General features: G+C 27.2%; 2 protein-coding genes across 4 annotated transcripts in view; one reads left to right on the plus strand and one right to left on the minus strand.

The window, feature by feature from the left end:
* Positions 1-71: 71 nt before the first annotated feature.
* Positions 72-11,853, plus strand: LOC127282378 (uncharacterized). Its single transcript, XM_051306565.1, has 6 exons — positions 72-386; positions 2,074-2,308; positions 2,645-5,688; positions 5,892-7,170; positions 7,235-7,954; positions 8,032-11,853. The coding sequence occupies exons 1-6, from the start codon at positions 72-74 to the stop codon at positions 9,687-9,689; spliced, it is 7,251 nt and encodes a 2,416-aa protein (XP_051162522.1). The 3' UTR covers positions 9,690-11,853.
* Positions 10,040-16,131, minus strand: part of LOC127282451 (fasciclin-3) — a 323,057-nt gene continuing 316,965 nt past the window's right edge. For 2 of the 3 annotated variants that reach the window (XM_051306688.1, XM_051306689.1), the window contains 3 exons: positions 15,886-15,963; positions 13,370-13,541; positions 10,040-12,133 (listed from right to left, as the gene is read on the minus strand). In XM_051306688.1, coding sequence (XP_051162645.1) covers positions 11,945-12,133; positions 13,370-13,541; positions 15,886-15,963 — 439 coding nt within the window. In that variant the 3' untranslated portion in view covers positions 10,040-11,944. The remainder of the gene's footprint in view (positions 12,134-13,369; positions 13,542-15,885; positions 15,964-16,131) is intronic. The other variant, XM_051306691.1, reaches the window with a different exon arrangement.

Here is a 16,131-nt window from a genome sequence, read left to right on the forward strand (position 1 = left end):
AGAATAAAATAAAAATGTCTGGTAAAAAAGGAGACGGAGACAGGACCAAATTATTATCAGGGCAAAAAAAAATGAAAAAGAAAAAAAAATGCATGAAACTTATTAATCGTGAGAATAAAATTTCTGTTTCATCATTGAATGCTACTGGTAATATTGCAACACAATTGTCTGCATTTAAAGAATGTGATCCAAATTATGATGAATATAATCAAGAAAAAATTTTTAATGACTATCAAAACATCAAGAAATTGCTAAATAATCAGGAAGAAATTTATTTCAAACCCCAAATGAAAATTACTCTTTCTCCCAATACTAAATTCAGTACAAGGTCAGGAACCATTCACTGTAATTCGAGAATATTTCCACCATTATCTCGTGGCCTGCAGGTTCTTATATCTATATATTATATTATTATATAATATATAATTATTGCTCTCAATTCGTTACACACACACACACACACTTTTGCGTAATTTCTTTTCAAAATTATTATCTTATCGATTCAACGTGTTTAAAAATTATTATTGTATTTTTATCATAATATAATAAAAAGCAGGTCTTTTTTAAATTAATGATAACTTTAACATGAAGATATAATTGTATTTCATATGACAATATAATTATTACTTTTCACCTTTTTAATAAGTAACAAACATTTCGAAAAAAAAGAAAAAATTACACTATTAATGAATTATCGCAGACAATTCTTTTTTTTGCGATGTGAAAATAATTTTTTTTTTGAAAAAATTTGAAATTATTTTTTTTTATCAGTTAACTATACAAATTTGTACCAAATTTCGTCTCTCTGGGTCAAAATCGCAGAGTTCTAAAAAGGGGGGGATATAAATGCGAAGGGACAAAAAATTATGGTACCGGTTGTCATGGAAACGGTTGCTATAGTATCAGTTACTATAGTATTGGTTACTATGATACCGGTAACTATATGATACCCGTTATTATGGTACCGGTTACTATATAATACCGGAAAATATGGTACCGGTTACTATGGTACCCGTTACTATGGTACAGGTTACTATGGTACCATTTAGTTACTATGGTACAGGTTACTATGGTACCATTTAGTTACTATGGCACCCGTTACTATGGTACCCGTTACTATGGTACCGGTAACTATATGGTACCGGTTACTATGGTACCCGTTACTATGGTACCGGTAACTATATGGTACCGGTTACTATGGTACCCGTTACTATGGTACCGGTAACTATATGGTACCGGTTACTATGGTTACTATGGTACAGGCTACTATGGTTCCGGTTACTATGATACCATTTAGTTACTATGGTACCGGTTACTATGGCACCCGTTACTATGGTACTGGTTACTATTGTACTGGTAACTATATGATACCCGTTATTATGGTACCGGTTAATATATAGTATCGGTTAATATGGCGCTGGTTACTATGGTACCGGTTACTATTGTACTGGTAACTATATGATACCAGTTATTATGGTACCGGTTACTATATATTACCGGTTAATATGGTACCCGTTACTGTGGTACCGGTAACTATATGGTACCGGTTACTATATAGTACTGGTTAATATGGTACCGGTTACTATGATACCAGTAATTATTTGGTATGATTACTATACTATTGGTTACTATGGTACTGGTAACTATATGGTACCCGTTATTATGGTACCGGTTACTGTGGTATCAGTAATTATTTGGTACCAGTTATTATAGTACCGGTTACTATAATACCGGTTACTATAGTATTGGTTTCTGTGGTACTAGTTACTATGGTACCCGTTACTATGGTACCAGTAACTATATGGTACCAGTTATTATATTTTACCGGTTACTATTTGGTACCAGTTATTATGGTACCGGTTACTATGTGGTACCGATTGTTATGGTACCGGTTACTATATGATACCGTTTACTATATGGTACCAGTTATTATGGTACCCGTTTCTATGGTACCGGTTACTATGGTCCCGTTGCTATGGTACTGGTTGTCATGAAACGGTTGCTATGTTAACGATAACCCTTAAAAAGAAGAAAATAATTGTAATTAGTATTTTCTTTTTAATTGACAAAAAGGGTGGACACATTGCAGTGGCAGCTTTCGCAACATCAGGTGTGTTGAAACCAAAATGTTGGAATGAGAAAATAATTGATCAAATTATTAAAGATGGCAACAAGTATTATTGCAAATCAAACAAAGGTATCGTTACGAGCGACAGAAGAGCAGTACAATTTTCCAATTTTAGACGATACGTTAATATTCAAAAAACCCATCAAATTTCATTGTTGATCAAGGAACCTTGTTTTATTGGTAAATTTCGTTCTCAAGATCCAATAATTTTGAATATTGTCAATGCTCTTGAATTTTTTTTTGCAAGACACAATGCCGTTATTCTTACTTCATTTGTTTTAAATATTGCCATTTGGCGTGAAATTAACGAGAACCAGGAGAAATTCTTTATTTTTGATGGACAATCGAGAAATAAATGTTGTCAAGTTGATTGTAAAGAAGGTGCATCACAATTGATGATGGTTGATGATTTAATGAGTGTCTATTTTATAATATTGGAGAAAAGTAAAGTGAAAAATGAATATTTTGTCCTCTATGAAATTAATATTGAACGTGTTCAAAAATTGCCTTCGGCAGGATTAAATGATTCGGATGAGGAATTGTCGCCTGAACCAATTGGATATAAAAATTGGAGTGATTGTCGAGCTGTTTTGCAGGGATTGTATCATATTTATGATGAGAAGGTACCTGTGAATTTGAGAGGTCGAGGGGATTTGACGATAGCATTGGCAGCATTGATCTACTCGAGACTCGTGAATACCGACGAATGGAAACAATCATTTTTTGATGAGATGATGAATCAGGCTCATATCTATTTAATTGATCTGGCGAGAGTGTTGGATAAAAAGTTTGACGATTCGTTTGATCTACAGGTTAATGAATTGATGAGCGATGTGATTCTTGGTAGTTATTTGGTAAAGATCGCGATCTTGGAGAATGTGATTTCAGGTCAGGTGAGAAGCGACGAAGTAACGGTTGAATCGGGGATTTGTGAATTTTTCGAGAAACAAAATTTGGGAATTGTTGAGGTGAACAATCAGTTTTATTCGATTTGGAAAGATGATGCTAGGTACTATTTTCTGGATCCATTCGCCTGTGATGCTGAAGGATTTAGAGTTAATTCTAAAGTGCCGGTTGATCCAGGTGATTCGAATCAGCCAGAAATTCCAATTGTTCCAAAAGATCCCATTGATCCAAAAGATCCAAACGATCTGATTGATCCAAAGGATCTGATTGATCCAAAAGATCCGGTTGATTCAAAAGATCCGATTGATCCAAATGGTTCGAATGATCTAGAAGTTCGAGAAGATTCAAAAGATCCAGAAGATTCAAAGGATCCAGAAGAATCAAAAGACCCAGATGATCCAGTAGAGCAGGAAGCTGAAAATTCCTTGGAAGATTCAAAAGATTTGGAAAGCTACAATCAGGGAAAGGCTTGTGTGATCATGAGCAAGTCGATCAAGGAATTAATTGAGACCCTCATGAGAAATACGAACATGAATGAAAAAGATCCTTTCATCATTCATGGTTTGCAAGTATTGTACATTAAATTATCTCAACAATTGGGTTCTCCTTTTGATAAGACAATATTTCGGGATGATAAACTTATTCCAATTGTTGGTGAAGATTGTGATATTGAGATGAATATTCCTAGAAAACGTTCCACGAGTCCTAAATTTAAAGACGTTGGTGTCGAGTTTCCCGAATTGATGACCAACATCGAGGAGTTCATGATGAAGGAAGATGAACCTCGGACTTGTAATCAAGAACAACTTCAAAATCATTTGATAGGAAAAATTGTGACTCGTCAGAAAGAAAAATCTGATTCTTCTGAATCTGATCAAAAAGAAGAAGCTTCACAAGAATCTAATCAGGAAAAAAAGGAAGAAGATAAAGATCATATAATCAAAGGTTATAAAATAATAAATCCTCATCGTTTGATTCTTCAGGGATCGAAAAATTGTTTGTGGGGAGATTTTCCAAAATCAATGAGAGGACGTCAAGGACTCGTGATGGGAATAATTGCAATCGCCTATGGAAGATTGAAACAACCTGAAAAATGGAGAAATATAGACTTGGATCAGATTATTGATCTTGGACATAAATCATACGAAGATACGATATTATTGATCAAAAAAGGAAGCGATGATGATGATGATGATGGTTCAACCGATGAAGAAGACGATGACGACGATGATGATGATGATGATGATGATGAAACAACCGATGAAGATGATGATTCTATTAATTTAGAAAATTTCGTTCCAAATCATCTAGAAGTTTCAATGCTTCCAGTAAAATTAAAACTTGGCGAAAACACCGTAAAGTTTAAACGTAAAATGAAAATAATTGAAGGTAACGCAAATCCTTTGGCAAATTTAGGAGAAGCATTCGAACGTTATTTTCAACGTCATTCGGAACTTATTCTCGAAAATAAAAAACTTTACTACAGTATTTGGAAGCATGAGGAAAAATTTTATATTTTTAATCCCTATGGAAGTGATGAGGAAGGTTGGAGACTTCGGGAATTTCCAGCATCATTCGTTGTTACAGATACAATTAATGAATTAACTGATTTGTTCTATGGAATCTTAGAATTCAATGATCTTCAATTTTATTTTCATTTCATTGAAGTGGAATCAATACAACCGAATAATAAATACGTGGTTGCAAATCCAACAGAAGTTGATGATGAACATTCTGAAAAGTATTTTACGAAATTTTTGCCAATCACTGATGAGGATTTGTATGAACCGGAAGTGGAGGAAGAAAAACAGAAAGATTCGGACGAAGAGGAAAGCGAGGAAGATGATGAAGACGATGATGATGATGATGAAGATGATGATGATGATGATGATGATGATGATGATGAATATACACTGGAAGAAAAAAAAATTGAACTCGAGGATCCTCTTCAAGAAGCAGTGGAACAAGATCAGCCGGATCCACCAGAAACGTTAAATCTTGCTCTAATCACCGGGGCAATAAAAATAGAAACAGATGATAAAATCAATGAAAAAGAAGAAGAAGATATGAAATACGAGGAATTAAAATACCATTTCTCTCATTGTCAGCCTAATATTCCACCATCGAAGCAAATTTTACATATTCTTCGTGAGGCAAAACAGGCTTCAAAATCAATTCATTCTTTAGTGTCGAAATTTTCAATCAAATCAAAATTAATAACAAACAATGAATCCGCTGATATTGTAGACGTTACGTCATTGGAAATGGGAAACAAGTCAAGATTAATCAAATTGCCACCCAAAAAATATATATTGTCAAGAGTAACTCCAATGGGATTGACGCCAATTCGAGCAATTGACGATGATTTTATTCAAGATGAAGATTTGGATAGAGAGAAAAAAGAAAAATGCCTAAGAGGAAAAAACGAAGAAAATGATCAAGTGTCGGATGAATGTGATATTCCAAAAATTCTTCCATTAGGTCCTGTTATAAGAACACCTTTTATTGATGATTTAGTTTGTCATGAAGAAAATAAGAAGGAATGTAAATTATCAAAACGAGACAAATGTGATTCGATTGTGAAGAAAATTGTTTGTAATGCCGAGGAACTTTTATTGGAAATGCTGTTTCCAGGGATGAAAAATGATGAGCAGGTTAGCTTCATTTATTGCTAGCTTTGGTAATTAATACAATTAATAGCTAATAGATCTGATTAACAGCTTCAATTTTTTACTTTTAATAGGGCGTGACTCATAAAAATCATTAGTTATTTTAAAGAATTATTTTATTAGATAATTATTTTTTAGATAGATCAGATTGGTATTTAAAACATCTAACAATAAATTTATCCATCTAGAGGAATGAAGAAACTGAGATTAAAGAAATCAAAGATCCAGAGAAACAAGAGCCTGAACAAAAAGAACAACATAAAATGGAATTGGAAATTATTGGATTCACAGTAACAGAAGATGATGAACTGGCAACAATTAACGGAAATATGAGTTTGAAAAATCGTCAAGAAACAGTGCAATTTCATTTTAAAACATGTTACTATGCATCAATACTCTGCATAATTGCTAAAATTATCAAAGATGTTGACGAATTTTCCAGTACTATTTTAGATCAATTAATTGTATTAGCCAGTAAAATTTCTGAACAAGTTGGTAAATTACGCTATAAATCTTTACGTTCATTCAATAATATTGAAATTTTCGACATGAAATGTGATGTTAATTTAAAACAAATAAAATACGCTGATCCGGATAATTGGAAAGATGATAATCTAACTAATATGCTAACTTCCTATTTAAATAAAGATCAAACTGGAATTTTGGTATTTGAAAATGCATCATATGCAATTTGGCGAGATAATGATGTATTCTATTTATTCGATCCTTATTCCTGTGATAAAAACGGTCGAATTAGTGATGAGGGTTTTGCGTGTCTTATGAAATTTTGTAATTTATCAACAATGATTGAGAGAATTGGAGAAAATAATCAGGAAACAGTAAATAAAGAATATCGACTGTATTCCCTTTCGATTAGTCACTTGGAGACGAGAAGGGAGAAGAAAAAGAAGAAATGCGATAGGAAAATAAATATCTGTACTGATGAGGTAAAATCCGAGACTGATGATTCTACAGACGAAGAAGCGAATGTTGTTGCAGAAGTAAAATATTCACTAATAGAACTTGTCGATTGGGTGAAAAATGAGAGGACAAATATAAATCCATATGATATGAATCAATTGGGATTTATTGGTATTAAAAATTATAATGCATCTGCTTTTGAAGTAACGGTTGTTGAGAATGATATAACAAGACCTGAATTAGCACCTTTTAAAAAGCAAAATGATCAAATGGTAAGAACAAAAATCTATGATCGTAGATTCAAAGAACATTGCTATCTACTTGAACCAATTGATCTTTGTGTTATGGGATGGTCATGTATTCATGATCCAATTACATGGAGTGTGAAAACAGTGAAAGGATTGTACGAAGCAAGTCGAGATTATGCTTTTGATAGTTTATTAGCTTTTGAAGATACAACAGTTACTGAAATGACTGACGGTCTTCTCATGATGTTCAACATTGCCAATTATACATTTCGAGTTGTTTTTGGTCCCATTCGTAAAGGTTTGTATTTTTTTTCAAAAATTTAGAAAATTTTCTTCTAATTTGAAATTTTTGTTTTTCAAAGGTAAATTGTACGCAATCGAAGGTTGGAATCTGGCAATGTCATTGAAAAAAATATTTGAAACGACAATTTACACTGGTGGTATTATAATCTGTGATAGAAAGCACATTGGAGTGATGAGAAAGGATAAAAATTATTTTGCCTGGTGGGCTGTTGAGAGGGGTAAAAATTTACGATTCATAACTAGTGAAGATTTTGAAGAATTTTTGAAATTGATTATTCAAGAAATTGGCATTATTGAAGAAATTGAATTCTCCATGAGAATTATAACAATTTCCTATGCATTAAAATTAGAACCAGATTATTGTGATACAACAGGAATGCATGAGAATTTAATGCCATCTTGTTCATTGGTTCAGATACATAAAAATAATGATGATGATTTTGATAAAATTGAAGATATATTTCGTCCACTTGATTTGTTGGTAAAAACAAATTTATTATTTGCAAGTGTTGCCTTAAAGGATAGAAATTTGATAAGGGAACCAAATGTAAAACGATGCTATTTTGTTGCACTTTTGAGTATATTGATGAAACGTGATATTATTCAAAATCCCACTAAGGGAATGATTGATCGTGTTATTGAGGGTGGTGAAAATTTGTACAAGAATTTTTATGATCCAAAATATCATTCTGAACATATTTTGAAAAATTTTAAATGTTTGGGAAGAATTTTTGATTTTCGTGATTGTGCCTCTTCGTTAGTGGAATTAAAACATAAAGGTATTGTTTTTCTTTTTTTTTTGAAATTTTTTACTTAAAAATTCTACTACCGTGAAGATTATCTAATTTTTTTTTAGGAACCAATAATTTCTTTATGGCGGTTAGAAAAAAATTGAGAATTCATTTTAAAACCCGTACGGATGGAATTATACAGTTAACGAATTGTTGCTATGGTTTTTGGTATTCGAGATCAACTAATAGGTACTATTATCTCGATCCTTATGCTTGTAATGAAAATGGAAAGAAATCATCAACTGGAAGAGGTTGTCTCTTCATTTGCTCGAAAATATGTGATATGGTTCATCATATGAATTTGAATAAATACGAAGGTACGAGTGGATTTTTCATTCATGATATTCACATTGAAACGGTGAAGGAATTAGCCGAGGAAGATCCAAGTCGAGGTTTTAAGGAAGATCCAATTTGGATTTATCTTGATATTCATTGGAGTTATAGCCATCGGCAAAAAAAGAAGAAAAAACAAACAGAAATATTTTGGAGACACTATACAATGGAAATTCCAAATTTGATTTATTCCCTATGGGGTACAATTGGTGCATTTGATTGTAAATTTGGTTCGAGAGTTGGTAAAAATCAAGCTGGAATTTGTTGTGCAATTTTGGCAATGCAAGATTTGTGTCATCCCTCGCAATGGTGTTCGGGAATTTTGGATTCGGCTGTGATTTACGGTGATTGTTATTATGCAGAGAGTGAGAAAAATTTTGATAAATGTTGCATGTATCAAAATCATTTTAAACTTCAACCTTGTTTGAAAATTACACCCCATATTTGGAGAATTAAATTCAAAACGAATTTTTGTGGTATTTTATATGGAAACATGTCATTGGCTGATGTGGTAAAATTAGCATTCGATGAATCATCGAATCTATTGATTGAATGTAACACAATTGTTTTGGCAGTTTTTAACAAAGATGATGATTTCTTTGTAATTGATACACAATGGATTGGTCCACCTATTTTTCAACGAAATCATGGATCTATTTATTTATTGCGATGTAAAACTTTTGATAGTTTAATTTACAGTCTCATAAAAATTTTAAATACAAATCAAAAACTTGAAATTCGTGTAACACCGGTTGAAATAAATTTCTCACAAGGTGGGAGAATTTTGAAAGATAGAAAAGAATTTTCAACTGTTCGACAATTGCCAGGTGAAATAAGAATTGGTGGGAATTTTATACCAGGTAGCGAAATTGTTCCAGCGGTGGATAATTATTGGGAATTCAATAGAAATTTAACATTGGCAATGAAATACGGTGATTTATTAGAGAATCTTCCAATTGATTATCTAAAGACTGAATTCAATGAAGAGAAATTGAATAATTTTTTGATAAGATTTGAAAATGATGAAAAAATTTTTGATGATGAAAGAATTGTAAATTTAAAATCGATAAAATCTGATTGTGATTTTGGTGATTATCCAAAATTAGTGGATTTTGTTGGTACAAGTGGAAATAGTGATAAGAATTTAATGAGGAAATTGAACGTTAATAAAGGATTTACATTGGCAAAACCGGTTGATTGTAACGAACAACCTAGTTTCATTTTAGAAGAGAGTCAAAACAGGTTTAATATGAAAACAAAAGAAATGCGACTTAGAAAATTTAAAAATTATAAACATCGTATTCCATCGGATGAGAATAGTGGTGAACAGGATAATGATAATAATAATAAAGATTTAGGTCAAGAGGAAACTGAAAATGCTGATGATTAGCCGGAAAATGTAGCCAATTTTTTATAGAAAGGAAAAATTTTTTGGAACTTTTCATTTTTAAAATTTTATGATAAAATCCATAGTGAGAATAATTTGGACATAATATAATTCGAATGATAATGATAAAATTTGAAATAATTTAGGATAAAAAAATTTTTTGCCTGAAAATAATGTCTATAAAAATATCTGCGGCAAATTTTTTTTTTTTCTTAGGTGCAAAATAAAAGCTACTTACCTTGGAATGTTTGATGATAATTTTATGCTCGCCTTTTTTTTTTTTTTTTTTTTTATATATAAAAGAGGATACAAAGGTAATGAATTATCGTTTGTGTGGTGTACCAAATGAAATATTAACTGTTTTCCTATTTTTATTTTCCTTTAAACATAGATGGGAAATAATTATACAACTGTTGTATAGGACGGAGAACGAGACTTCAGGCAAGCGTTATAAGCTTCTGCTGCATATATAATATAAAAGTACATCGAGATGATTTATTACTTTATAAAATATGAATATTACAATGAGACAATATAATTAAAAGTTGCCTGATATCACGTTTATTATACATATAGTATTACAGATGTACATATTATGGAAAAAAATAGAGATTTTTTTTTCTCATTATCCTAGAGCAACTAAAACAATAGAAATTTTTTTTTTGTTTTAATAAACGCAAATCTTCGAGTTATTATTTTACGGTATAAATAATTTTTTTTGTTTATTAATATTGCATGAATTGTTTTCGATAAATAATTATTTAAAAAAAAAAATTTAATTAAAAAATATAAAATTTTTCAATTCAATTCAAAAAAATTAAAAATTTTAAAATTAAAAAAAAATTTAAAAATAAATACTGATAATTATTAAATAAATTAATAATAATGCAAGATTTAAAATTTCAAAAAAGTAAAATAATTAAAAAAAAACTCTTTTTTTTTGAATTACAAAAATATTAAATTAATTAATGTAAAAATATTTTAAAAAATACGAAAAAAAAATTTTTAATTCAAGACTATAAAAAAAAATTAAATTTATGAATACAATTATAATTATGTAAATAAAACAAAAAGGTATTTTTTAATACAAAAATTAAATTCATGAAATAAATTATTTAAATGTAAAAAAAAAAACTATAAATATCGTTGGTAAAAATGCGTTAAAAAGGAAGTTTTCTAAATGTGTAAAAAAATTTTATAAAAAATGGAATATCGAAAAGGTTTACAAACTAGTCTTACTAATAATGACTTATTTCTAAATTCTTTTTTTTTATACCTGCAATAAACAGGTACAATGTATACGTTTAGCTTTTTGTTAAAACAATGAGGCAATAGTTTTATAATTTGTTAAAAAATTTGTTTACAATTTGCTTGTAATTTGCAAATTATTTTAAAAATTGTTTGAAAATTTTTTTACAAATTGTTCGAAAATGTTTACAAATTTAAAAATTGTTTACAAATTGTTCGAAAATGTTTACGGTTTACAAATTTTTTACAAATTGTTTACAAATTGTTTTTCAATATATTTCATAAAATGTTCATTTCGATAAATATTTTTAATTTTTTTAATGAAAATTCTTAAAATATGTTTCTTTTAATTAAGTACTGAGTTCACGCTTAATTCCTATTTTAGAAATATGTTTCTTATTTATTTATTCATAAATTGATTTATAAATAAATAAATATTTTTCTTAATAGCATTTATCTTTATACTACGGTAACACAATGTTTTATTGTATTATTCATGTCAATTTAACTTCAATTTAATTTCAAATTTTATTTTAGTTTGAATTTTTTTTTCTCTTTTTTAATTTGGTTTCAATTTTTTCTCTATTTGCAATTTGATTTTAATTCATTTTTTGTGTTTTCTTTTGTAATTTGTTTTTTATTTTCCAATTCATTTCAATTTTCGAATTAATTTTCAATATTATTTTAATATTTTTCGTTTTTTTCTTTTTTTTTTGTCTTTAATTTCATTTCTGGTATTAATGTAGTTTAAATTAACATAAATTACTGCACATCATATTAAATTCAATTTTTGTTCGTTTTTTTTTTTTTTTTTGTTGTCTTTGTATTGATATTTTTTTTCGGCATCTCTTGGTTTGTGCTGAATCACGTACTTACAAAAAAAAAGAAAAAAAAAAACTGCACCATTCACAAAAATCAACATCAATAATTATTATAATTATTTTATAGAAATCTCTGTAAAACTAGAGACTTAAATTCCTGTAGAGATCACTGTTGTGTATTGAATAAGACTATTTTGTTGGAGTTACTTCTTCGGTCTCGGGTTTTGTATACAAAATTTCTGCATATTCTGTTTTGTCATCGTTGACACGAATCGTTCCTTCCTGTGGCACTTGTTGTTGAGTTAGATCAAGTTCCGCATAAACTAAACCCTCTTTTCCACTTTTGCCACTTTCATTCGTCATCTCCAGTGTTTGATGCTGAAATAAAAAAATTTATTTTAAAAATTATTTTTTTTATTTTTGCTAATTTTTTTTTGTAATTTTTCAGATTTTTAAAATATTTCGGAATAAATTTAAAAAACAATTTTGAAAATTATTTTCCAATTTTTCAAACTGATAAAAATTAAAAAAAAAAAATGAGTTTGAAAAATTGACTCGATTTATCATGATTCAATCGAAGCTTTAATTTGTAACAATTAAAGTTTCCGACATATATATATATATATTGAATTTATGAGTCTACTTTTGAAGAACTCGCGAATTTGTGAAAAACTTTATTCTTCATTGGCAGGTGTAATATCGACTATCTTGAGATCATAAATCATAAATCTTATATATAATATCATTTTAATTCATGTAAATTACAGGATGACAGGACAACGTGACCGCATGGTTGAAAAAAAAAATTTGATACCAAAGCAATATACTCTATAAAGTTTTAAACGAGGTCACGTTATAATATTGAAATAATTATTAATTATAGTTATAATCATTTTAATGAGACTATTTTTTTTTTTTTTTTTTTTTTTTTAATTAAACGCGTGAATGTGATAGATTTCTCCTTATATTATTAAATATATACAATTTTGCAAATTAATTAAAAAAATTAATATTGAATTTTTTTCTAAATTACACAATAAAATTGTTATTCAATTTTCTGAATTTTTATTCTATTTTCTAAATTTTTTTATTATATTTTTCTGAATTTTTATTCTATTTTCTAAATTTTTTATTCTATTTTCTAAATTTTTTTATTATATTTTTCTGAATTTTTATTCTATTTTCTAAATTTTTTTATTATATTTTTCTGAATTTTTATTCTATTTTCTAAATTTTTTATTCTATTTTCTAAATTTTTTTATTATATTTTTCTGAATTTTTATTCTATTTTCTAAATTTTTTTATTCTATTTTCTAAATTTGTTATATAAAATTGAAAATTTAAATTTAATCAATTATTTTATAATTTATTCAAATGTATAAAGAAATAGAAAAAAATATTCAAATTCACATTGAATATTTTTATTTTTAACGATATAGATTGTTCGAAAATGATTAGAAGTGATGACAAAAAAAAAAAAAATTATTAAATGTAAAATAGTCGCGTGACATTTTGTCACATGTTGAGGAAATTAGCAGTTTTTTTTTTCTTTAAATATATATTAAATTTAAATTAATTATTAATTAATCATTAATTAATTTAAATTTTTTTTACCTTTTCGTCATCAACGGTGACATTTGTTCTCACTGTGTCGGTATCGGCACCGGAAACTTTGTCCTTGTTACGTTTGAAAAGTTGTGAGAATGTGATTTTTGGTCGTCGTCGTCGTCCTGATGAATTGTCAACTTCACTTCGGGAATATCGGCCAGCACTTTCTGTGTCGCTTCTAATTTTGCAAATAATCATCATTTATTATTTTTCTAATTTTGTCAATTTTTTCAATTCTTATAGTTTTTCTTCTATTTCTAATAAAAATTATAAATTATAATTTTTTATAATTTTTGCATTTAATATTTATCACACACGCGTGTATTAATTATTTTCAACAAATGTCAAAATTTAATAATTGAAAAATAATAAAATTCATTAATTAATTATTATTTCTTTATCGCTGGCAATGATAAATATATATTATTTATTATAAATAATATTTAAATTCTATTCAAGAAAATAATAAATTGTGTTTAAAATTTTTTTTTTTTTTTTTGCTTTATATACAAAGTGAAAATAAACTAAAATTATAAAAATTAAAATATTGCTGTACATTATCAATAAAAGTGGATAAAATAAATTTTTTTTTCTCCTTTACCAGAAAAAATATTCTGTACAAAAAATTTATTTTATTTTAGAAAAATAAAAAAAAAACTAGAAATTTTTCCTAAAAAAAAATTTTGTTATATATTTTTTTTTTAATGAACAATTAATATTATTTTAATAAACTAAAATAAAACACAAAGCAGACTTTACAAACTTGACATTGTAAGCATTTGTAAAAAAAAAAAATGAAAAGTAACATGCTTTTTGACATTTTGCAATTTTTTTTTTAAATCAGCATGCTTTTTTATCATTATTATTATTTTTTTTTTTTGAAAATAGCTCTGAAAATTAAAACAAAAATGACAGTAATTTTTTATCATTAAATTCATTATATAATACTTACACCAATCAGTTGGGTCTCTCATAGTCTCTCTTTTGTTTATAAAATTAACAATTTCAACATTTACAGAAATCAAGTTCTAATTAAATACTTAGCGCTATTTACAATGCATGTGTCTTTTTTTTCAAATTTAATATTTTAAAATTGAAAAATTTAAATAAAATAAAAAATTCAATAAAATGGACAAAATTTAATGAAATTGAAAATAATTAACTATTCTATTATTAACTATTTTTATTTCATATGAAAAGTTAAAAACACTTTTAGAAAAAATTTTCAAAAACATTTTAAATTAATTAATTTTTAAAAAAATTTTAAAAAATGTAATTTTTAATATTTTTATTATATAAAATAATTTTTTTATATTATTATTTGAATTAATTATGTAATTTTATAACTAATTATGTGATTTATTTGTAATCATGCAATTTGTTAATAATTATAAATTAGTGTTTTTTGTGTTATTAATTTTGAAATTAATATATGTGATTTTTTTTTTAATGAATTATTAATATAAAAAAAAATATTAAACACCGATTGAAAAATTTTATTTTTTAGAATTTCTTTTATAATTATTTTTAAGAAAAATTAAGAATTAATTATTATTTGAATGAAATTATTAATGAACTATTTCTTTAATACCAAAAAAATATCAAAATTAAAAAATTAGATAAATAAAATAAAAATTAATTTGAAAAAAAAAGAAAATGATTTCGTAAAAATGATTTTGTAGAAAAAAAAACTAATTTATTAATATTGTGTGATGGAAAACTGATTGAAAATTGCAATGCAAATTAAAGTGCCACTAGAAAGCAATGAAAAAACAAATTTAAATTCAAGACATTTCTAGGCGAAAAGCACACGTGAGAAAGGCAAAAAACAAAAAAAAAAAAAAAAAAAAAAAAACTTTTTATTAAAGGATAAAGTGGATGACTGCCAAACCAGTATTGATTTATTTTTTCCCCAATATATTTTTGTGCATAAAATTTACAAAAAAGCTGAAACTACTTTTTTCTAATTCTTTGTAAATAAAATATAACAATACCTCTCGAAGGTTTTTTTTTTTTGGGAAAAAAATTAATGTAACTTTTATTTTCTTTCTCTTTGAAAATTGTTTTTTTTTTAAATTTTTGTTATAATTTTTTTCGTCTAAATTAAATTTTTTTTCAACTAATCTGAAATAATTTCTTTTTTTGAAGGAAAATTTTTTAAAGAAACACATTTTTCAAAGTTGAATAATTTTCATCTGTTAATAGAAAAAATATTTCCTTTGGGAATGAGAAAAATTTTCTTATAATCAATAGAATCGTTTTCTGTGATTGAATTATTATTAAATATATAAAAAGTAAAGAAATTTTTCTTAAAAAAAAAAAAATTCAAGAGGTATCCATTCCCTTAGTTTAATAGCGTTTCATTAAAGCAAGCCACGTAGCAAAAGCAAATATATAGAAAATAGAAACGACGAGCAGTGCGTGACCAGTCGATTGCAATGCGCACGAAACTTAAAAAAAAAAAAAATTCTATTATATAGAACAAAAAAAAAAAAGAGAGAAAAATAAAAAGTGCTCCTTGCCTTCGCCCATTGGTATCATCTGTTTTTGGTTTGTGGAAGCGAAGTAGATTAACGCTCGCTGCTGGATCCGCTAAGTCTCTGAAAATTGTGCGAGTCATGCGAAAAAAAAACTAATCTATAGTCTTAAAAAAGTTAATATTGATTATATCAAATAAAAAAAAAAAAAATGTCAAGCAAGTTTTTTTATTAGTTACGAAAAATGTGCTCGTAATTATTTTAAATCAAAAAAGAAAAAAATAATAATCA

Source organism: Leptopilina boulardi, unplaced genomic scaffold (assembly GCF_019393585.1).
Source record: "Leptopilina boulardi isolate dan_hultmark-lab unplaced genomic scaffold, ZJU_Lbou_2.1 LbouV2_30, whole genome shotgun sequence".
Classification (NCBI taxonomy): domain Eukaryota; kingdom Metazoa; phylum Arthropoda; class Insecta; order Hymenoptera; family Figitidae; genus Leptopilina; species Leptopilina boulardi.